The sequence below is a fragment of the Pseudochaenichthys georgianus genome, chromosome 23 (genome assembly GCF_902827115.2).
Source record: "Pseudochaenichthys georgianus chromosome 23, fPseGeo1.2, whole genome shotgun sequence".
In the NCBI taxonomy this organism is placed as follows: Eukaryota; Metazoa; Chordata; class Actinopteri; order Perciformes; family Channichthyidae; genus Pseudochaenichthys; species Pseudochaenichthys georgianus.
This window is the reverse complement of record NC_047525.1, coordinates 9,022,726-9,046,967: the sequence shown is the minus strand read 5'-3', so window position 1 is coordinate 9,046,967 and position 24,242 is coordinate 9,022,726. Positions and strand designations below refer to the sequence as shown.

Here is a 24,242-nt window from a genome sequence, read left to right as displayed (position 1 = left end):
CCCCTGTCAACAATGTACATGGTTTTGTAACTGTTTGAGATATACAAGAAGAAAGTGATTTAATATTTCACAAGAAAAGCAACGATTAGAGAATAAAATGTGATAAAACACAGATTAGTGAAGCAGGGGATCTGTTTTTTTCCTGCCTCATTAATCATCTCAAACAGTTCACTGTGACCCTTTAGAAGGCAACACTAAAAAGCTGCTTGAGAATTGAAGCATCAGTATGATATCTTAGGTCAGCCTTTGATCATTTTCCTGCAAAACATGTAATTTTACTTTTGATGCATTGAGCAGATATTGCTAATAACAGTTATGTACTTTTACTATATAATGATTGCACAACTTTTACTTGAAATTATGTGTTTTACATTACATTTTTACATTACGTTAATGGGGTTAAAGTACTTCTTACACACCAGCCATTATCTGAATATGATAATTTGACACGACAATATATCTAACAGTTGAAGCATACAGTTAATCTTATCTCATATTGAGCAACAGAACGTTTAAGAGCTGCTGAAAAGCTTATCCAGAGGTTGTGTCACACTCGAGTTGTGGACACCCTCATTTGTTATCCAAACGTTTCTGAAGACAGCTTATTATTCATCTCCTTCAGTGGATGTTTGTATGACCTCTGTTGCTTCCACCCACTTAAGAATGTTCATCATGCAGCAGAATTTGCTGCTCGGACTGACTCAGAGAGTAAACTGCCAAAAAGCGAGAAAACAGATAAGTGTGTGCTGTTTCTTTGAACAAATTACAAATGAGTCTCCTTGCAAGCAGTGTGAAGCCGGATATGTTGCCGTTTTATGTTAGAAATAAGACAATTCTGGTGTGGTTTTTGATGTTATTGAGGATGCTGAAACAAATTCTGCCATTAATAGAAAAATAAAAAATTGCAGTTTTGAGTCCCCTAAAACTTAAAAATCGAACCAAAGTCCATCAAAATCAGCCCACCAGGAGTACACATATGGCCAAGATGATGTTCAGAAACTGATCCAACACCCTCAAAAACCACTCAAAGTGTCCATATTTGTCAAACCATTTTTAAAACTATTTTCTGCATAATGCTAATTAAAGGTGGGGTAGGTCATTTTGGAGAAACCAGCTCGAGTGCGCTAGAATTTGAAAATACACGACCGGAACAAATCTGCCACTTCCTTACAGAGCCCCTCCTCCAACACGCACGAACGCGCACATGACCTGAGGGCACGAGATAAGTTTGTGCACAGATGGAAGGCTGACAGGCAGGTAGGCCATCCAGTTACTTTAGCCGGGCCGGCTAAAATGATTGGTCGTGCTTTTTACAGTACTACGGCTTCCACAGATGACTTTTTTTAATGGATTTTTTGTCAAAGCACTTCAGATATTCATTGCTATCGGGATGTTAAGAGCATTCCATGGAATATAACAAAAAGTATATCTCGAGCCGGTTTCTCAAACTTACCTATCCCACCTTTAATGCAACGTATGCTAATTGTGCGCATTTCCTAACAGGCAGTTTCTTTGTGCTGGGGACCTGTACTTTACATTTCTAACATAAAACGTTGGGGTACAAAGAAAGCACAAAGTAAAGCTCAGTAAAATGTAAGTTGTTTATTAAAATAGGAATAATACATAGATACAAAATAAGTCATAGATATAAAACAACTCACTAACACAAAATAGCAGCTGTTATATTTAAAGTTTACAGTATACAAATATATAAACAGAATCATTAATAAGAAAAATACTTAAGTATACTATTTACAAAAATGACAAAGTGTAATTTACAGAATGCACTGTGCTATTTACATTAAGGTAAATTAAATAACATTATAACTCCACGAGAGCACAGCTAACAATTTACATTACAATTATGATCCGCCACATAACCAAGATTACGAGATCTTTGGTTCAGTTGCCTTTAATTCATCTCTCTTATTACTTCATAGACTTTTGGTTTTAACCCGTGCAAGGATAGAAGACGATTGCATTTGTTCTCAAAGTACGATTAAGGCCACAGTTATAATTTAATTGCATAGTTATGGTCATTGAAACCAACCAAAGGCAGAAGGACTTAAAGGCTTATCGGAAATCCCCCAATATTAGTTTATTGCTATGTAATGATTTCCTTTTGATATTCAGAGCAGTCATTTCGGAGCTGATATTAAAATACTTTGTTTAACTTTGACAAAGGAGCCACACAAATATGAGTAAAATGAAATGCTTTTGATGCTAAACGAGGATGTTTGGCATTATTTAGGACATTTAAGGCAATATCTGGCATTCAGAAGCTTTTACTTTTCTGCTCAAAGACATTTCTAAGAGAAACGTGTCGTCTTGCTACTTTCAACTCCTCATCATAACCTGTATTGTTTCACTTATTCGGCTTAAAACTTTGTTTGTGTTTTCTTTTGTTTGGTAAATAAAATCTTCATGCATGTTAATGTAATGCCTATGTCTAAGGCCTATTGTTTTCATACCTTTAACTTGCTAGAATATCATTATGATGTGATTAAATTACAAGTTTTACATGTTTGTGCATGTGTACGTATGTGTGTGTATATGCACAGTAAATACATGATCAACTCTAGGCAGAACAATATTGATTTAGCCTGCAACTAGCACTCTTGAATGAAAGAAACCTGGAGTTGCTGTACTGTCAAAACTGTTAAACATGCACCCAAATTATTCTGGGGTCATAACTCCCTAATGAGAAAGGAACAAAAATCTAAATATCACAAGAAGATCCTGATTGTTCTCAAACGATGTTTTCCTCTAATTAAAAAAATAAATATACCTACATAGCTACCAGTTTCTTTAAATATCGAACACAATCACGAAGAAGACAATCTGACATTACTCAGTGAATCAAAAATATTCCAGATCTATAAGACCTATAATATCTCACAGCACAGCAGAAGCATACTCGATACATCTGCAGTTATGTACATAAGGAGTAAACCAAAAAAGAAAACTATAAAATACCCTACTGACCACAAACAGCCCACCAGGGGCCAACGTTACCTCCAAACTGGAGACCAAATAGCCATGTTTTATTTGGCATGGCTGTTCTCTTTCTCACGCTACAAATATTAGCACAAGATTTCGGAGAAATTCGCCCAGTCCTACACAGACCCTCTCGAGGGGAAACTAAATGTTACAGCTAACTGGGGAAAGGTAGTCCGGCTACTGCACACAATTAGCACAGCATGTTTGCCAAGGCTTCTGCAGTTAGCTCCAAGCAGCAATAGTGTGTTTTATGTACCTAACTGCTGGTTTATCTAAAGCCAGATTTGAACATTTGCTGGACTCAGAGGAATAGGCTTAGCACTATTTTTGATTTGGACTTTTAGTGTCTGTACTACCTTATAGATGACCCTTATTTCCCCCTCCTTTTTGGCATTACCTTAACGCTTTGTAGAATCATTTCAGAAGCTGAATAATGTATATTTGTCTTGCTTTGCTACACTGAAAAAACCTAAACAATGACTTGAATTCAGTGTCAACACATTTCCCACAACTGTATGAGGTTAGTTGAAAGTTATTATATTAAGTTGAACCTAATTATTTGTATTTAAACTTAATATTAGTGGTTTTTCAACTAACCTAATGCAGTTAGGTGAAATCTGTTGACAGAATAGATTTAATTAAAGTCAACGTCTTAGATTTGTAATGTATCCTACGATGAAAAACAAATGTAAACGTTGACTTAAATGAATGTATTATGTCAACAAATTACACAACCTAATTATGTGGAACCTGTTGTCATAATACATTTCGTTAAACTCAATGTTACATTTTTGTTCAGTGTAAAATGTATAACCAGATTAGTACAGATTTGTGTTGAAGGTCATAAACTAGGTTCTGCAGTTCAGCTCAACACATTACAAAGAAATAAAAGTCCCAGTCACAGGAGGGTTCCACGTGCGGAAACCTCTAGACATCTGGGTTCCGTCCATATTCAAGTATATTCCAGGAGATAATACTGAGTCACAAGGGTCATTCTCATTGTCTTTGTTTGCATGGCTTCAGACATTCTGAACATGTCAAAATAGAAATAGTTTGCCGTGCATGTGCCCAAGACTTTGTTTTTTTCAAAATGATAAAGCCAGGATGTTTTCTCTTGCAAATTGGAAGAACGAATGAGAATCCATTTCCTTCATCCAGTCTTCTATCGCTGTCATCATCTTCAAATGAAAAATTCTGCCACAAAATCCAAAAATGGCCACTTTCCATTCGGGGATTTTCCTTGTTTCTTCCTCGTGGTCCATTTGATCACCACACTATCAGTTCCTCTCCAAACTGGGGTAAAGTTTGAACACTTTGTATATCCACTCAGAGTAGAAAGCGACGTTAACAAAGAGCGCAGGCTGCGATGACGCACATTTTGTCCTTTGGATGCTCACGCCAATTATCACTTTACGCTCATGTTCCTGGCAAACCAATGGACCGCCATTGTCTTTCTGCAAGAAAAAAGGGTAAAGCATGAAGCATTAGAGAAACAGTACGATAAGAATGACTTTATACAAAACTCCAATGTCTCAAACTCTGATACAAGGCCTAAAATATGAGTTCAAACACATTTCCATTCAACCTTCAATGGTTTCTGGTTTCATTTGCCACTTTTTAGATATTCCTCTGTTGCCACCACAATGAAATGAGAAATATGGAAATATTTCAGTTGGAAATTGGAAAGTCAAGATGATCAGCAGCTTTCAATGTCAACTATTTTCATTGGGACTACTTTTTCAGGAGAAAGTAGTTCCAGTGAAAACTCTAGATGCTGGCTTTTTATTGGGCAAAATCACCTTTTTGGTATTATATACTTTAATGTTGCATTCAGGGTTTGTATTTGTTCTTACATCACATACGCCTTCTCCTCTCTTGCCGCCGGCACATATTCTGCTTTCTCCAGCGTCCCCTTTGATTTGTGAGCACATTTCGTTGTTGACCATGGGCATGGTCAGAGTGTTCAGGGCCTCATCGTATCCTGTGTCTGGACAGAAAAGGATACGCAGTGTGATTGTTGAATTCTACTAATATTATTTTTTGAGTTCAAAAGCAAGGTGACATGCCAAATGTGGGGAAGAAGGCAGTACTTTTGGTTTCCCCCCATCCATACATGGTGCAGTTGGTGCCTTCAGGGATGTGACACTCTTTCACTGGAAGATGAATTGTAGAGGCACCTTCAGACACAGGGGCAGGGCTACAACACAAATAATAATAATAATAATTAGTTCATTTATAAAAATTTAAAAAACACACATAAATAAGAACCACATAGAGCCAATAAGAACATTTTCTTAGATCATTAAAAATGGATGTGAACGTGTTACATTATCAGAGATACAATAGATTACAAAGTTGTGCATATAACCAGTTATGCTCTAACATTAGGATCTTAAATAGGTGAAAGTGCAATGAAATGTTGACTTTAATTTAAAAATGTTTGAGTGTGAGTAGTTAAGAACTTACTCTTCTAGTTTTAGCATAACCAGGTTGGATCCTTCCGGGCCACAGATCAGGCGAGAGATGCGTAGTCCCGGGTGGTTGGAGGATTCGTTGAGGTGGCGCACTCCAACCTGCACACTGTAATCCTTGAGATCTGGAACACTGAAGCCAACAAGGATGTAAGTCGTAAACCGATACAGTAATGTTTCTTATATATATTGGCAATTGGCCCTGAAACGTAAAACTTTACCAGAAAGCATGCTTAAAACGTGGAGTTTGAAAGAGGTGGACATTTAGGATGATGCAAAATGCTATGAAGTTGGGATATTTTATTATAATAAATGTTTTGACTAGTCACAAAAAGTAATATTACACATTACTTGCAACACGTTAAACTCCCACAATTAACGATTCATTGTTTGCAGTTCTTCATGAAAACATTTTAAATATAAAAATATACTGTGTATTACTTTCAAATGATCCTTTATGCAATATGTTTTAGATGGACATCATGTAAAAGAAAACATGTTTTTGTAGACACACACCAGTTTCTCTAACTATCAGCTTATAGCCATTGATGTATACCATATGGAATACATACAGAACTGTACCTAACTACACAGATAAGGAAATGTCCTCAAAGCCAGTACTTCAGATGAAGAGATATCATATTATGTGACTGGCTCTGACATAGAAAACTACAGAAGTTAAACATTTCTGCTCCATATCTCAGGTCAGGCTTGTCTGGGAGGGGGTGCAATAGTAAACAGGATAATCCTGCATCTTTACAGTATTCAAAAGGAAAGCAGCAAGAAAAAAAGAAGCAATTTTGAGAGAAAGATCAAATGGAAGAGGTTAACAGGAGAAGTATTTTGTCAGACAGATACATTGGTGGAGTTTTACCAGGAGGTGAAGCACTGTTGATCCGTCAAAACCCAATCTTCTCTGATCAACGAGCCCCCACACAAATGAACCTTCCTAAGGAAATTTAAAAGAGACAATGTTGTCATTACAGTAGGTATAAGAGCATAAAAAGGGACAAATGTTTTAAAAGCACAGATGTAAATTGACTTACTCTCTTTGGATGCTTACAACCCAGCTGCCATCTGTACCCCGCACTTGGTGTCCTCCAACTATTCTGGTGTTTATATGCACAAAGCATGATATCTTGGTGTCTGTTGGAGCTGAACAAGAACACATTTCATCCTGCATGTTAGATGGATATATGATTTACCTTGACAACAACAAAAGGCAACCATAAAATATGATTTGTTTAGTCAGGAACATGACAACAGACGGATTTGATTTAGGAAGTAAACATGCAAAATGAAGATTAGAGATCAGAGGAAGAGGACTAGACCGGTAAGAGCCAGATAAGTCAAAGCGATACTTACTGTTGGGTTGAGGAGACACTGTGGCTGATTCACCTGATAGATGTAAAGAAAAGCAGAACTGTAAGAAGAGAACCAACAGCAGCAGGACATTATTTAGACCACTGACCATACCAGACACATACAAATGTAAAACCTAATTGAAAGAGACATCCTTCTTTACTTTACTCTTTACTTTGAATCTGAGTAGTTGTTGGAGGCTATAACCGTCAGCAAATACATTTGCTGAAGACCTCAAAAAAAGTCTCGATTGATATGTTTTACATTATGTAAATTATTCTGAAGCCATTTGAAAGGGGCTCTTCATTGCGACCAGATTGAAACCAGCCAAAGAAAATGTTGTGTCGAGCCTCCCGAGTGTTTCTCCAATAAAAAGATGGCAGTAGAGACCGACAGCTGTTTGATGTTTAAGCAGTGTGTATTCTCTGCCAATTGGACAAAACCACAGTTTACAGATTATAGAAACCACCAGCCAAGATGTTTAAAAACACAGTTATGACATTTGAGTTGAAGTCAACAAAGGGGAGAAAGCTAAACCACTTACTATTTTTACTTACTCACTTTATTCTATAAAGCAGAAATGTTTTACTTTCGTGTAAAAAGCTGGGATTAGAGTTGGTAGTGTTTAAAGAATAGCCTACGGTCTTTGTGTTTGCTTGGAAGATTAAAGGGGCCCGGGCTGCTAATCGTCCCATGATGAGAGTACAATATCTTCCATCTATAATTTTCCTAAACTTGGTGAGACTTGGTGAGACTAATTATTCTTGACAAATATTTTGCTTTTGTTGTTGTGATTTGTTCAGAATCTGGCGAAGAAACACTCTAATATAATTCTCCCATTGTTCCTGAGCTTATGGCATGTTGCAGACAAGTAGTCTTCATTTCCGAGGATGCATAAAAAAAAACTCTGACCGCACATGTGGTAGTCGTCAAGTGCATTCATATTTTTTGTAGCTGTTTTCAGACTAATGAACGGTGCCAATTGGAATTTCCTGAAACCCCAAATCCACACCTGCTTTCTTTAGAAATTAGCCAGGTGTCCACAGGTGTGAAAAACAATTATGGAAAAACAACCACTTGCCTGTTCTAGTCACATGCACATTTTTATATCATTTTCCAGAAAAGTAAACAATGCTTCCAAGCGCATTTTGGAAAATGTTCTCTATTTTTTGTCAAGAGTTAAAAGAAAAGAATGATACCAGATACATTTGTCTGTATGCAAATAGCTAGCTAGCACTCTGGGAGACAGATAGCCATGTTTGGTTAAAAGATAACACAATTATTCTACCAGCACCTCAAAAGCTCACTCATTAACTGTCACAGTCTGCTTTCTCACTCACCTATTTTCTGCATTAACATTCCTTAGTCACCTGGTAGTCACACCCTGTCTCTCTTTCTCACTCTGTTACACCCATCAGCTCCATTAGTATTTAGGCCCACTTCACTTTCACCTCAGTGCCAGATCGTACTTTGCAGCATGCCAGTCTTTCCCGCATTACCCTTCAGATTGCTCTCCCGGTTTCGACCCTGCCTGTCCCTGACCAGCCCTTTGCCTACTATCTGCCGTTTTGTCTCCTACCAGCCTATTGCCTTCAATAAAGCTGGTTACCGACTATCCCTGGTTTCCCGTGTTCTGAATTTTGGTCCTCAGCTCGTTTGTGACATTAACATGTTCTGCCTTGTGTGTATATTCTTTCAAATAGTTTAAAAACTAAATGTTGTGGTTTTCCAGCTGTTTTAAATGTTTTGAGCTAAGCTATGCTAATCAGCTGCAGGCTCTGGCAGCATATTTACCATACAGGTATGAAAGTGGTAGGCCTATCGGTAGTTTTTTACCGAACTGTTTGCCAGGATTTTTATAAAATTGAACTACCCCCTTAAGGGAATACCAAGTAGATATTTTAAACATTGCCCTATACAACATCAACAATAATTCACGTCATTTCTACCATGGTCTGCTAATATCTATGGCTGACACAACACAGATGTATCTATGTACTCATGTATGTTATGTATGGGAGGCGTGTGGTGTAGTGGGTTGTCCGTAGGTGTTCGGATCAGGGGGTCACAGGTTCAAACCCCGCTGCAGTCAGCATGTCGTTGTGTCCCTGGGCAAAACACTTCACCCCAAATTGCTCCTGTGGGGATTGCCCACAGTATTAAGTATGTAAGTCGCTTTGGATAAAAGCGTCTAACAAATGACATGTAATGTAATGTAATAATGTTATAGATACATTAAAGAGATTAGGTATATTAAAGCCACTCACAGTGCTTCAGTTTGCAGTAGTCCCAGGCCAAACGGTTATTTGGATTAGTGTAACACCAGGGGCCATGTTTGTCCCGGTCCGGGTTCCGGCAGTAATTCCTCTCCAGCCCTACATGGGATTCTGTAGAGTGAGAATCCCCACTGTAAAACACACAGATACAGATTCTCATGTTCCATTTGTTATTCTGCACACAGTGTATCAGAACCAACACTGGGCCACGTCTCATGAAGATTCATACGCACTTTCACTCTAAAAACAGAGCATCTGCACACATGGGGGATCACAAGCACCATCACACACATACAATGCATACACACTGTAAGTAACCATGGTATGCCTGGAAAGTCTGACTCTAGCTTTCTTGTAGTGCAATGAATCCTCTGCATTCGCTACACAGAGCCCATAGAAGGAAACACAGAGTTTTGTGAAGAGTACTCATGGGAGTTTGAAAGTATGCACTCTAAGCATGCAGCATAGCTCAGACCAGCAGGAGCCACATCCTCTATGAAATGATTCCGTTGTCCATCCGCTTTGAAGGAATTCAAATTTAATTGTATGTCTTTATGCAATGTTTAACCTCACTTAGATGGGATCTTCTCAAATATCCAAAATATCACTGAGAACCAATTACTCGCTAGGAGTTTGGACACACACACAGAAACATAATGTTAAGCGATGGCCGGCAATTTGTCAGGAGGTGAAGATAATTCTACTTCCCAGGAGATTGTTAAACAAGCTGTAGCGTTTAGCAGTTTTTCCTTGGATGACCCTTGACCTTGAGCAGGGTAGACTCGCTGGCTGCAGACTATGCGAGGGAGCTGATTGGCTTTGATCTACTTTCCTCAGAAAGCACTTCCTGGGGTCAGGGGTCTGTTCTGGAACATGTCCATCTGTCTGTGCCATTTTGGCTTTTAGAATTCCTGTAAATTAAGTAATTCCAACAGCCTGACTTAAGCATGAAGCAACAACCCCACAGTGGGCAACCTTTCCGTCAGGATGGGTCACTTGGAGAGCACCCCAGGGTTTCCTCTTGTCAGTTAGATGAATAATAATTGGTCTTGGTATTGACCCCTGAGGAACCCCTGATTTCCTCTTGCTGTTTGTTTTCACTGCTGAGCTTCATGCATATGAAAGGGATTTTCACAAGGCAATGGGAGCTGAGCCCATAACAAACACTCAACTAAACTGAAGAGTGTATCAGCTTCTCTAAGGAACATATCCAGTGTTTCCCGGAAAACTAAAGCTTGAATGGGAGTTAAGGGAAGAAGCTTTGATGCAAAATAATTTCTTACCTGTTTATGTGATGTGACCAGTCTGCACAGGGAATCCCCGATCGAGTTATGGATAACGTGCCCCGGTACGTCTCTCCGCTTTCATAACACTCTGATAAAGAAAGGGATATTATTATTTTAGACAATGTTTTTCAAAGTTCCCATGGAGAGCATATAATTACTTAGCCCAGAAGTTTCCCAAACACTTAAATGTAATCAGTGAGTGAGCAATACTCTAAGAACTACACACATCACATAAGTGGTGGCTGTCTTTCTCATTAATGCAAAAATAACATAATCATGTTCAGATTGTTGGCTTTCTCTTTAGGGTTTGGATGAATTTAATGTCAAGGGCCCTTTTGAAAATGGTGGTAGACTTGTTTAAACCAAATCAGAAGTGGGCCTGTGGCAACTTACAGACTTGCTGCAGTTTTTACACGTTTAGTCATCTGACTGTAAATGTAAAGCAGAGAAACATGGGAGATGACAGAGAGCCGAAGTACAGTATTATTTTTTGTTCTTCCATGCAATGGAATTCATAGGGCAGCATGCTTCCAAGTGGCCCAGTCCTACGGGAGCAATATGGAAAGCATCTGTCTAACATCACTTTGCAAAAACATGACATGGCTTGCAGCATTTGTAGTTCAATCACATTATTCAAGGAAACAACATGATTACTTGTTTTTAATATGCTGCTTGGAAAACAACGATACTCTTAAAGCTGCGGTTGTTAACTTATATGTAACATATAGACCACTGTCATAACTGTAACGTGTATATGTAGCTACAGACCCCAGTCTTCTTAGCTTTATACATACAGATTGAGTACAGGTGGAAATCAGCAACGATAAAAAATGAATAAGCAACACATCACATCTTGTTAATGTATGTTCACTGTTTGCCAAGAAATAGATACAGCCCACAGCTCCCTATAAAACCACTGTTTTTCATTTCTATTTCCAGATTGAAACTATAAAATAAATATAGAAATGTCTTAGTAAACTTTAATACTAGTAGAAAGCAGTTTTTCCCTTTTTCTAATCTCTGTGCTGCTTAATTTCCATACATAGATGGGACTGGTATACATGTTTCTCATCTAAAGTTTGGGAGAAAGCTGAATAAGCATATTTCGACAAATGTTGAACTGTTCGTTAAAAGTTATACAAAAATGTTACCTATTTTTTGTGTGGCCTCAGCATCACACCTGGGGATGTGGGTGCAGTTGGCTATCCTCTGATTGGGGTCTGTAGTGAAGCACCATGGGTGATCGGCACCATCAGGGTTACGGCAGTAGTTCTCTGTGAGGTCTCTAAAACACATACACAAACTACAATTTAAATGATGGTGCTGAATTAGTTTGCAAACCTATCATTTTTATGTATCAGGCTCATCACTATTTTGAAATCAAATGCAAAAAATGAATAAATCACCTCCTTCACATGGCAGACATTTTTTTATTTAAGCTTTGAGAGTCCATGAATTAAACATTACTCACTTGCATTTGAAGTTCTGGGGAAGAAAGGAGTGGTTATGGGGCGACTGAGAGTCCCAGCGCTGACATGTCACACCCTCTGGAGTGACATTCATTGTGCCTCGGTAATCTGTTCCTTTTCCCTGGACACAGGATGTTGTTACATTGACATCTGTGTCCTCACTTGAGTCAGAATCTAGCCAGAAAAATACATAGAAATTGTATTTGTGAGAAAGAAGGTTGCTAAAGAGATTTAGAAACTGAAGATAGGAGAGAGGGAGGGAGATATTAATCCCCAGAAGAATGTGTCATGTTTAACCTAGAGACAGATGATCAAAAACAGTAGCACTCCCCCCTTGCCTCAACTGCGATAGGAACTTTCTGTGTATTCATAACATGGGTGCCCCACATTCTTGCACGTAGGGACATCAACAACAATATGAAGTTATTTCACCCAATATGTCAGAGATCTTTGTAAGAAAAACTTGGAACGTGATCATAACGAACATATCTTTGCCTCAACATTAAACAATGTTCGTGAATCGGTGTATTGCAGCCCAACCAAAGATTTCACAGCCAACCCGCTATGGCTGGGGCAACTTTATCCACCGGAAAACTATTCTAAACATCCTCAGATGGAATTCTGCTTTTCGGCATTGCAGGGATAGCAGTACATGGGGAGCAACTTCTCCCCTCTCGACTTCTGTCTCTGTTTCTTTAGCCTTTGACAAATAAAATGGGAGAAGATGGAGGAGGAAAGGGGAATGAAAGGCAGGAACGAGAAGGCTGATGGAGAAGAGGGATTCCTTGGCTTGATGTAATGCATGCCAGTGTCTGTGTGCGCGGCGTACTACAGGTCATTGGTTTTTATCTTTCTGGGGGCTGGCATTGAGGGATGCACACATCTGGATAAATGCAGATCCTCTGCCTTCACTGTAAATCACACCATGTACTGTAAAGTCAATGTGTGTATGTGTGTAACAGAAACAAAAAGGTATGCTCTGTGTGTTTGTGGGTGAGCATATTTCCATGTTCTTTCAAAGGAAAAAAAAATTATTTCTCCAGTCGGTATTCTCTTTTTAGCATCCATTCTTTTCTCTTTCGCTCTGTATTTGTGTATGACTTATAAAAAGGCAAAAGTTATCTCAATTACATCTTAGTCAGACACTGCCAAATGTGAAATGAGTCAAGGGAGCTGACTCAATTTTCGATATGCTCAACATACGACAAAAAGTGTTTATATACAGCCATAACAAATACAATAGGGCAATATTTAAAATAGAAACATTTTCAAATAATTGATTTGATTGATAATTTTGCAACTTTTTATGGACAACCACGTAGTTGTTTGGTTGTGATCGTGAATAGTCTTCACATGTATTGTTTTAATTCTAAATCGAAAGACATTCCGTTGACACTGATGTAAAATAGAGAAAAAAGGCGGGAACGGGACAAAGTTTAGCGATTACTCTAAAAATTGCTTTAGGATGCTTATGTAACCCCGGTTCTCTGAGTAACACAAGCAAGATGTCTCACAAATGTTTTGACTATGGTGTCAGACAGCGCGTCAATCCAAAAGCTTCCACAGGTCATTGATATCTGGCCACAATATATTTCACATCACTTAAATCAAACCATTCAGTGACTGTTTGTTTCTGGTAATGCATGGCAGCATCTGCATGAAAACTGTTCCTCCACTCTAATTTTCTTTTTATCGATAATCTTCAAACCACCAAAACATTTATGAGGCCTTCTGATGGCCATGTGACGCATCCCTGTATAATAGCCTCCATTGTTACTTTCCATATTACAGCTCTTTGTGATCCATCAGTGGTCTCGGTCAAACACTTCTGGCTCTCTGAAGTCAGACCCCCCCTTAACAAACAACCTATTTACTCTTCCTTGTTGAAAGGATTTGAAGCCAAGTGCCACATGAAACACTCTGCCGGGTAAACAAAAGCATTATGGAACTCGGCAGGAGAGAAAAGGGATGTTATTACTTTTTCACCACAACCACCAAAGTCCTAACCTCCTGGCGCCCCCAACCCACAAGCTGGTAGAACTCAATTGCATTCTGTCTGTCTGTCCTAAAAAAACAAGATCCAAATTCCCCGTTCACTTATGAACCCTATGATGTAATGATGATGTATGATGTAACGATGAGTTTGTGATGGTACTAGACTGAGAAAAAACTAGCAACTGTGTCATAAATCAGTTAAACAATAATTTGGTCTTTAGTTGATGACTTTGTCTACAAAACCCAAGCCCCAGGAGTATATACTGTACGTAGGCCCTTACCACACACAGAGATGTTGCAGTACTCCCACGGAGTTTTAGGATCCACCGTGTAGCACCAGGGACGAAGGCGATTATCTGGGTTACGGCAGTAGTTGTCCTTTAAATCTTTCTGTCGATACCTGAGAGAGGAGACAGAGTGGATACAGTGAGGAAAGAAAATAATGTTGGAGGGAAAGACGTAAGTCATAATAACTGGTGAGGTCTACCTCTCCTGAGTATTAGCGTTAGTTATTTAAGCATCTGTCATGGATGTGTGCAGCATTGTCCGTGAGAAGGGTTTTTCAGCAGGATTACCAGCTTTGCAGCTTACCTTTTGGGTTGGAAGTGGTGTTTGTGAGGCCTTGTTGAGTCCCATCTCTGGCACTCCTTGCCACTCTCTGTTTGGTCCATTTGTCCCCGGTAATCTTCACCATTGCATGTAATACAGACTTCTGTTGTCAAAAAATACAACATTTATTAAATAACTCTTCCTTCTAGTACTGAATACACACAATTCAAGACTTCAAAAAGGAAACGAGGCTCCAGCTAACTGTAATCTTCAGATTATCTTCTCAATAAATCACTTAATCTATAAAGAGTCAGGAAAAAGTGAAAAATGTCCATCCTGGTTTCCCATAGAACAATCGTTATATGTACTCATATATGTCAGTCCAGAACGCAAAAATATTCAGTTATGAAATAAAAAACACAAAAAAACAGTAAAGCTCTACAGTGTAGAAAATGAATTATAGAAACATTAATTAAATGTTTCACCACCTCTGGAAAGGAACATGACAGTAACTCCCTAACATGATTCTGCGTTATTTTGGACACATTTTATTGGAGTGATGTTTTTGTCTTACCTTGTGAACACTGTGGCAGGCCACACTCCTCGGCTCGTACGTTGGGATCTGTAGTGTAGCACCACGGACCACCAGGATCGTTGTTGGGATTTCGACAAAAGTTCTCCCTCAGGTCTTGCGTTGGGTACCTATCAGGAGAAAACCTACAGGGGAGTAGACATAAATTATTGACTATGTTACTGATACTGTAAGCTGTATAAATACATGTCAGGGAGTACTTGCACACTTGGCTGCTCCAGTGGTGTATACATCACCGTACCTGCCTGCAAGTGCTCTCAGTAACAGCCCAAATGAATTCAAAAGGCATATGCATTAACATATAAGCTTCATTCTGAGAAACGCTAGTGCCTACAGGGTGATCAGGTTACTTTTACAATTCTAGAATGACTAGACACATAAATCGTATGCAAAATATGTCATCGATAGCTCCCCAGGTTTGCACCTTTTGCATGATCGCATTACCGATTCCTACCATATCCCAGCTCCATCATGTGTGAAGCAGCCAGATTCCGTCACAGCACAGTAACAACCAACAGCACAGAACAACGCCACGAACCACTTGGAACAGACCAAGCAGCTCTTTTGCTGGCAGCCTTTGAACACGTTTAAACCTAATTCGTCTCTGTCACCTGCAACCTCACGTCAGTGTGAAAAGGCGAATGTAAGAAAAATAACCTGGCCTGTCTTAACATATGGGATGTAACAGTGAGAAGCCGCATGGGACCCCCATACTAAATGGACAGTGTGTAAAATGTGTCTCATGACATCAGCAGGATGATGAAAAGCTCGCTTGTCAGCACCTCTTGATCCACGCCGACCACATTTCCCCATACCACCAAGGAAGACAGAGAGGGAAGACAGGATAAACAGTTCAGGTCGTAGAAGAAGGGTGGAAGGGAACTGTGAAGAGATTGACTTCAGCTAAAGGACACATGAGCTGAATGGAGTATAAAGACGAGAATCATTGTCTAATTGATGATGTAAAAAGAAACAACATGTGGAGGAAAGGGAGAGAATGATAAGTCCACCCACCCTTCAGCAGCTTCTCTGAACACACCAACCCAGACAATGACTGTTTTCTAGGGGGAGACGGCTCTGCTCTCCCCTCCGTGCCCTGGGGCTTACACAAGGATTCAACACTAATGCACAACATAATTCAACCCAGAACTACAAGAAATCTCAGGCATCTAGCTATAGACCCCTAGTCCCAAATACAGAGAAATACAACAGGGTTAAGTCTAACAGCAACATTTCACTTGCTGTATCTACAACAGAAAAGTGCCAAAACTCACATCTGTTGTATTCAGTATATGCCTATTATAATACACTATCCTTAATTTATAAATGGGATTACAAGGTACCTCACTCACAAAAAAAGGTTGCATCTGGTGAGAGTCCGTAAATGCCGCTGCATGGGAGCAAGTTAGCCATAATGATGTTACACTAACAGATGTTGGCCAGTTATTCATCTCCCTGCCAAGGTCTGTTCCCACCGGAGCGCAGACACACATGCTTCCCTCTATGGGCCAGGAAAACATATTGGCTAGATTTTGTATATCACAAAAGAAGAAATCTGGTTCTGAAGTAACTGCTGCAAAATGTGTAGCCACATGCACTTGGAACAAAGATAGTCATGCTTCAATGCTACAGCATCACAAATAATAATTGTCCTGAAAGTTTTTACATTTTTGAAAATGTGCTAATTCACCTTTGTTTGGTTTGTATAGCGGACAAGAAGGAATTAGCACCGTCATCAGTTAGCTATGATGCAACAGTTAGGAGACAATTAGCTTAGCGTAGCCTAGCTATGTTCAGTTCAGAATGGAAACGGCTAACTCTGTCAAAAGGATTAAAAAACTCTGCCTACCTGCAACTCTAAAGCCCACAAATAACATGTTGCAATTGGAAAAGCCTTAGTGGTTTCTCCCTGTTTCAGGTATGTTTGCTAAGCTAAGCTAACTTACTGTTTATGATAGCTAAACGTTTGCCTATCAATATTTTCTCTGCAAGAGGCTATGTGTCTCTGTAGCTGAGCATGCTTGCTGACCTCCCTGTAGAAATGTGTAGAAAAACAAATGTCCCTATGGGAATAAATAAATGATTGCAATGTTATCTATTATTGAACCGAAATGTTCCATTCCATTCTCTCTGCTTGGCTGGGCATCAGTACAGTACATACTTCGTCCAGAGCCTTGGTTCAAAGACTAAATATAGACAACAGGCGGAAGTCCCATTCGTGAAAGGGAACCTCCTGAGAAATCACCCCTGCCCCACGGTGATCGGTCAAGCATGAAAATAATAGTTACCTGAAGCGCCAATGGTGCGTGGTTCATTACGGTGGTAATTCTCAAACAGCGGGACAGTCCCCCATGTTAGGTAACCTCACAGTGGCACTCAATCTGCCACAAGGAAAGCTCCCTTTGACCCTATGGTTGCTGACAAGCCAGGGCAATGTAACATTTGCCATCTGGTACATGGACTGTTAACGTGTGTCAAATAAACAGTGACAAAGGATTCCCAATATTTAGAGCTGCTTCTGAGAACTACAGCAGAGGAGATGATAGCGATCAACACTGCCATGTGTTTTAATTGTGGGGGATCAATGAGCTTTTATTTTCTCTGAGTATGTCTGTGGTTTTATGGTCTCAGCTGGAAAACAGACAAAACATGACTCCAGGCAATAACATGTTGGCTTTCTTTCTTTCATTGTCTCCCTTTTGTCTATGTGTCCCTCTGCATTCCTTAACCCTTATTAGTCTGTCTCTTAAACCCCTCCTTGCCACCATTAAAATATCTTGTAACTAATGAGCCCCACTAATAAGAGGCTGGCACAGCACCATCGTCACAAATCCACTAATCTTACCATGACTGAAGCCAAGAGAGAACGGGATACACCTGATGGCCTGCGGTGCAGCAGAAAAACAACCTCGATGGAAGGACATCCCTGCATGTGTTGAAAGAAATCTGACTTATTCCTGGCTAAACGTTCATCCGTCTCAGAGCCTCTGCCTTCCCTTAACCCCAGAGGTGGATGGGGATGATCTGAGCATCTATAAATCAGCTGCTGAGGCCTGTTCAATATCAGACACAGAGAAATAGAGAAGGAGCATCCAGAAAGGTGGTGGAAGCCTAATGATTAAAGAAACAGATTTTAAAGCCTGTTGGTTTAAATCCACAGGAATCTGGCGGGGGGGAATGATTACCACCTTGCACTCCTTAAAAAGTGTCCTCAAGCACTGCACTGCACTCTCAAGGTATCATACAAGTGTTTGTTACCATTCCTTCTCTTGGATACTCCCTTTTCCCACAACAATTTCCTCTTTGTACTTTGACTTGATAAAAAAGAGAAAACATACGTGTGTTCATTGATGTTATTATCTGACCAAGCTTGGCAAGTGATGTTTGACTTTGTCCAAGATCGTCTCCCTCTGTAGTTGTCCTTGGTGCCGATGATACATTCCCTTATATAATCTGTGTAAGACCAAAGGGGAAAAAAGCATTTGAAAACATTTCAACATTCATGTTCTCGATTTTACAAGCTGTCTCTGTGTACTCTGTGTGCGAACTTACACATCGTTTAATAATTTAATAGTCAAGTTGGTTTACTGCTATGAACACCTGGTATATATTTTCCCATGTATGGTCAATAAGACTTTTTTACAGCGAACGTTTTAGTATGTCCCAGCTTGTTTGTTATTCCAAAAACAGACAACTCCCTGAAGTTCATTAAATGTCACCGGGGGGAGTTTCCGTACATTTTGAAGTAAATTCAAGAGTGCTAGATTCCACAGTCTTCATCGGAGAAAGGCTTCGCGTTCCAAGTGTAAACAATGACTTTTTTTGTTTACACTCCACTTAAGTCTGCTACGGGTCGTGCAGCTCTCCCCACTGGAGTGATTAAACAGCAGGAGGTTGAGGTGGGTTAGTTGCTTTTATTGTGTCAACAGAAAAACTAAAGACCTTAAAAAGCCGGGAGCCGACGCAAGAAGCACAACCTGCAATCACCTACGAATAATTTGCTTGTTTAAATCCGACGTCCCTTGAATGTTCTCATGAGAGAAAAAAAAAACACATTTACCTTTTTTTTCATACAAAGTGAAGTTGATGTTGGCTTGCGTCTGCACACCATGGGTGAAGCGGTCAAAAGGAAGCAAGTGGCATTTCCTGTCGTGCTGCTGAAAGTTAAAAGCCCTGTGGAAACATCGGGGAGAAGTAATTGGGAGATGAACAACTGATAAACAACCCAAATATGTAAATAGTGAGTCAACACAGGGGGGGAGAGGAGTGAGGGGAACACAGGCGTATTTCAGGGAAACATAGAGAGTAAAAGGAAGCTGACCTGCAGTTGAAGTTTTTCTTGACCTTCTTGCACTTGCGGGCGCAGTTTTCCAGCGACCGGCTGCCTCTAACCAAAGGGGGCTGAGGGCAGTCTGTGCAAACCAGCATGTGACCTTCACTCTTCTCATACTTCTGTAACGACTGATGAGTCCTTTTACAAAAACCTGAAAGGACACAAGATCGTATCATGTTATCTGCATGTTTTGGTACAGCCATTGGATTCGTTTGAGAATGGCTAAAGCCAGGTTCATTTTGATTGGGAGATACCATCTGTTACTAAATTGAGGATACCTTTCAACTTGGATTACAGAATTGGAAAGAATACAACAGGAGACATATTTAGATGATCAAGCCAAAGGAAGTCAGTAGGGTAATTAAACCACATGTTTATTGATGTAGTGCTATATTGTTGATGTACAATGTATTTTTAAGCCTTTACATTACCAACTTTTGAATCAACCAACTGACTAAAGGTGTCTATGGTGCATGATTTCCACCAATGTCATCAAGGTAGTGTGTAATCCAGTGTGTAGTAAACCGGCATACTGAAAAGAGTCAAATAAAGGAAGTGGAACTCCTCGTACAATAATGTGTATTTGCAAGTCTTAAACATTGGTTTCCTCCACATCTCTACCATTTGCGTCTCACGTAATTTTAATGCCGAATGAGTGGTTTTTCAAGGACTTATCTAGCCAGTGGACAGCTCTGTCAGAACTATTTTGCTATCTAATACGCCCAGAGGACAAGTTAGCTGCTGTCTCTGTGATGCTGTCATCTTTTTTTAATTGATCTAACTAACCAGGGTAAGCTTGTGTATTAATTACATTTATGTTTATTCATTTTGATAAATGATATACTTTAGTGGTTCAAAATAACTTTTCCAGAAAAATATTATTAGCCAGGAGACATTTGTTGCATGTTTCACCCTCTCTCTGTTCCCTCATTTCCTGTCTTCTCTATCAGCTATTGATTTCAAGTAGAAATGCAAAAAAACTAATCCAAGAAGCCATGTGTATTTTATTTGTCTCCTCTTCATAGACAATGCATCAACGTTACATGATGTCAGAGACATGGCCAAACATTTCTCTGCTGTTGTCAAGGTGCTGGAGCGAAGAGGAACTTGTCAAAAATGAGCATATTTCCCTGAGTTTCCTCAAGGTGACTAGACTACCTGAACGACGGCATCAAGAAGAGTCTTGGCATGAAGAAAGTGAAATTATTTAACTGCCATACATTTAATTGGTTAACCATGTGTTCGTGAAAGCACCCTTCAACTACATTTTGCTTTATAGCACCATGCTCTTGGTATTTAAGCATCCGTCCTGCTGAATCATACTGAAACATCGTTGTGCTAGTGAAGCTCCGAATGCTCCCCAGTACTCTTGTTTCAGAAAAGGGATTGCTGTCTGGATCCTGCCTGGAACAGAGTGGATGCTGAACTGTTAAAACAGCCAAGAGAACAAATGATGTCCTTCCAACTGGCTGATGGTTTGAAAGTGCCTAAGTGACTCAGTAGGAGATTGAATGCTCATGAAACAATATCTGATATTTGAATGCTTTTAAACCGAGCCACAAATCCACAACATGTTATTATCTCATGGAATTTGTTATCAAATCAAATCAAGTTTTATTTATATAAATACAACAGCACAGATTGTTCAGAATATCAGTATGAGAAAAACGACCCTCACAAGGAAAAACTTCCAGAGAAAACCCGCAGTTTAAGGGGAAAAAATGGGAGAACCCTCAGGGAGAGCAACAGAGGAGGGATCCCTCTCCCAGGACGGACAGACGTGCATCATGTTACAGTTTAAAGTTATTAAACAAGACTAACTCCCACAATAACTTACACGCATGACCCTTTTAGTCACGAACGTCTGACTGCAACTCCTGCCGTTTAATTACAGTGACATTTAGTTCATTCCTTTTCATTTTGAGCAATAAGGCTGGCATTTATTTTTGTTGGGAGCAAAACAAAATGCAGTAAGCTTTGGTGTCACTTAACATTTCTAAAAAGTAATTAAGTTGTATGTATATGTTTCATGTATAGTATAGTATATATAGTATAGTGTCTCAGTTATTGTCATCCAAAGCACAGAAAATATACAGTATGTGGAAAAATGGAAAACTGCCAAAGTTGGAAAAAGGACACCCTATCATGAATTATTTGTAGTTATAGGACATTGTTGAGAGTCTTTGATTCGGAAAACATATATCAAAGTAGAATTCTAACATTGCAAGACATACTATACTGTATATGAGATCCAAACGGGGTCACAAGCAGGACAAAACCATATTTTTTGTCCAAATCATTAATTTCTACCTATACTGGAAAAGATTATGAGCCAATCCATCAGAAGAATAAAGCTCTACTGCATATGTTGTTCATGAGGGCCACATCTTATAATGCATTATGTGTTAAGTTACAATAGTTTCCCGTTTATAATTAGGGGCAAGTGCGATATAAATCACACAGGAAAATCTCATGCTACTGAGTTACAGCTCCACGCTCCTGTGCCAAGATCCGACACAAGACGTTGTGTGTGTACTTAGGATACTGTAAACTGTGGAGCGTTTAGAGGCTCCTCGTGGTTGAAAATGGTTTTTGGGGAGGACTTGTTATTAATGTTTAGGCTCCACTGGACCACATCTGGCACTCATCACAGTGTTGTTCCAGCCCTGATGTCTGGCCAGGCTGCTCAATTAGATTTCACTTAGTCTCTTCCTCTCCTTGCAGTCAGACTCCTGCTATCTCCAAATCCCAACCATTCGCTGAGGTTGGAGATTATAATAAAACGTGCTCAAGAGGCAAGTGTGAGAGAGGTGAGACGTAATGAGAAGAGGCAGCCGTGGCTTGGGACACGTTTGAGTCCCCTAGTTCAGCTTGAAAAATGTGGATAGGAAAGGCCAATGACCGGTACTCTGACCTTCCTCAGGAACCTCCACTTGGGTGCCCTTGAGCGAAGAACTTAAGTGTCAGCTGGATAAGTATTTTAGTCCGGCTTTCCCTGAAAACATGCTGCGAATGAGCCACTGTCGATATTCACAAAGGGTATAGGTAGAGTTGAAGAAAGAATATGATTATGAACAACAGGAAAGTAGCAGGTTAAAGGTGTGCCTCAGTCTGGGAATTAAGGAGACATTACATCTGCTTCAGAGTGCGCAAAATGTGGAACTGGGCTCAACAGCCAGATGTTAGCCCCCCCCACCTACCACCACCTCTCCCTCACACACACATGCACCACACACACCCCTAGTCTATATCTCTACCAGGATAAGCGCACGGATACCTCGGGCCAGAGCGCGCATGTTTTACTTTCCCCAACTCCAGGGGGGTCAGGGTCGGCACCCCTGGAGGTGGTGACTCTGGATGCAGTGCTTTGCTCAGTGACTTGACTTGTCAGCGCGGCGGATGTAAACCGAGACAGTAACTATCCGAAAATCTGCTTGGCCGAGTGTGTGCGCCAAAATTGCGCTGCGGTGCAACATTTAACACATTCAACGCGTCATATTGGTCACTGAAGTGGAGTCGATCCAAGTGATGCAGCATGGTCTATTACGCCAATTACCAAAACGTTATTTTATGAAAATTCAGTGACATAATGCGTATCAAACCAAGCTCTTTGGCACGGGTTTCTACCTCAAGGCAGCTGCATTTCCACACAAGTGAACTTGTCATAATTCACTTCAATAAAAAACATATTAAATGCATTAATTCTATTTGACATTTAGATTTTGCAAAATTGCTATTAGATCCAAATAAATTGAAATAATGGGGAGGATAGGTTTGATGTGCTGCTGAGATATTTCATTTGAAGTTTTATTCTACAAGACAGTGTATATGAAGGTATTACAGAATATGGACTGTACATAGTTTTTCTCCCAGTTAAAAAGAAAGAACATAGCCTTGAGGGGGTTCACACAGTTCGTTTAACAGCCACAGTCATTTATCAAACAGGGCGAGTCAAATCAACAGTGCAAGTGAGGGCTTGTGATCAACTTTTATCCAAATATCACTCAAAGTCTTTAATTAAAAACAGATTAGACAAAAGGAAATGAAGTTTATTTGCTACATAAAGTCTAGTCCTGACAGCCAAAAAAGACGTTTGGCAACTTTTAAAACTTTCATTTTCAGAGTTGTATTCTCAATATGTCTCACTTTAATGCATATGCAGAAAAGAAAGATTAGATTTTTTACATGTTTAAAATAAATGTCATTGCTCTTGCACATGCTCTAAATCTGAAGCACATCTCTTACCTGTATCCAATATAGTGGCCACAACACACGCCACAGCTTGGTAAATCCAAACGTTTATCCTCATGGTTAGGAGCTTGAAAGCAGGATAAATTCCGGATATAATGAGCGACAGGGTCGGCTGTGTGGAGTCCAGAGTGCCTGGTGTCCAGCAGAAGACTTGCCTTCCTCACACAGATGCCACTTTTCCAAGAAACCACACGTCCTCGGTTCAACCCCCTTTTACTTGACTTTGTGCTCCTCTCTCTCAGCGGCTCTCCTCACCCCTGTCAAGTGCTGGGGAATAAATAGGGCTACTTCCGGATGTTATTTTCAAAATAAAACCGGATATGACTCACAAGGCAGATGTTGTACACGTCAGTCTGATGATAGTATATTTTTCACATCGTAAAAAAACACAAGAATTAATGCAAGTTACACAAAAATATAGCCTGTGTATCCAAAGTCTGAGTTTATTCATATGTTGTAATATAATTGTTTTAACCAATGACATGTCGCTTCTTTGTGAACATAGGAACTTTATTTTGTGTTCATATAATATTCTCTTACTTTTTTCTTACTAATATTTGACAACATTTGTACATGTTATCAGGAAAGCCAGACATATTTGTTTTACAGAAACAAATAAGTAATCTGTAAACATTTCTCATTTGCAAGTCATACTGTA

At 39.7% G+C, this 24,242-nt stretch overlaps 1 protein-coding gene across 2 annotated transcripts; it reads right to left on the bottom strand.

Moving 5' to 3' along the window:
• Positions 1-1,690: 1,690 nt before the first annotated feature.
• Positions 1,691-23,734, bottom strand: hgfa (hepatocyte growth factor a). 2 transcript variants are annotated; one of them, XM_034112397.1, is made up of 18 exons: positions 23,579-23,734; positions 19,322-19,484; positions 19,061-19,173; positions 18,339-18,453; positions 14,983-15,125; positions 14,451-14,571; positions 14,141-14,259; positions 11,867-12,038; positions 11,547-11,698; positions 10,393-10,483; positions 9,101-9,240; positions 6,837-6,869; positions 6,518-6,626; positions 6,346-6,420; positions 5,467-5,604; positions 5,091-5,197; positions 4,854-4,987; positions 1,691-4,454 (listed from the first exon to the last, which is right to left on the bottom strand). In XM_034112397.1, exons 1-18 carry the CDS (start codon positions 23,640-23,642, stop codon positions 4,278-4,280), a joined length of 2,166 nt encoding a protein of 721 aa, XP_033968288.1. In that variant the 5' UTR covers positions 23,643-23,734; the 3' UTR covers positions 1,691-4,277. The 2 variants fall into 2 exon arrangements, with proteins under 2 accessions (XP_033968288.1, XP_033968289.1); XM_034112398.1 differs by having other exon boundaries at positions 11,547-11,680.
• Positions 23,735-24,242: the final 508 nt, after the last annotated feature.

Bases quoted from the DNA above. Each gene is read 5' to 3' on its own strand.
- hgfa (XM_034112397.1), bottom strand. From the start codon at position 23,642: ATGAGGATAAACGTTTGGATTTACCAAGCTGTGGCGTGTGTTGTGGCC. The intron at 19,485-23,578 runs GTAAGAGATGTG...GTGTCCTTTCAG, and splicing joins GGCCACTATATTGGATACAG to GTTTTTGTAAAAGGACTCAT. The intron at 5,198-5,466 runs GTAAGTTCTTAA...TTTGTGTTGTAG, and splicing joins GTTATGCTAAAACTAGAAGA to CCCTGCCCCTGTGTCTGAAG.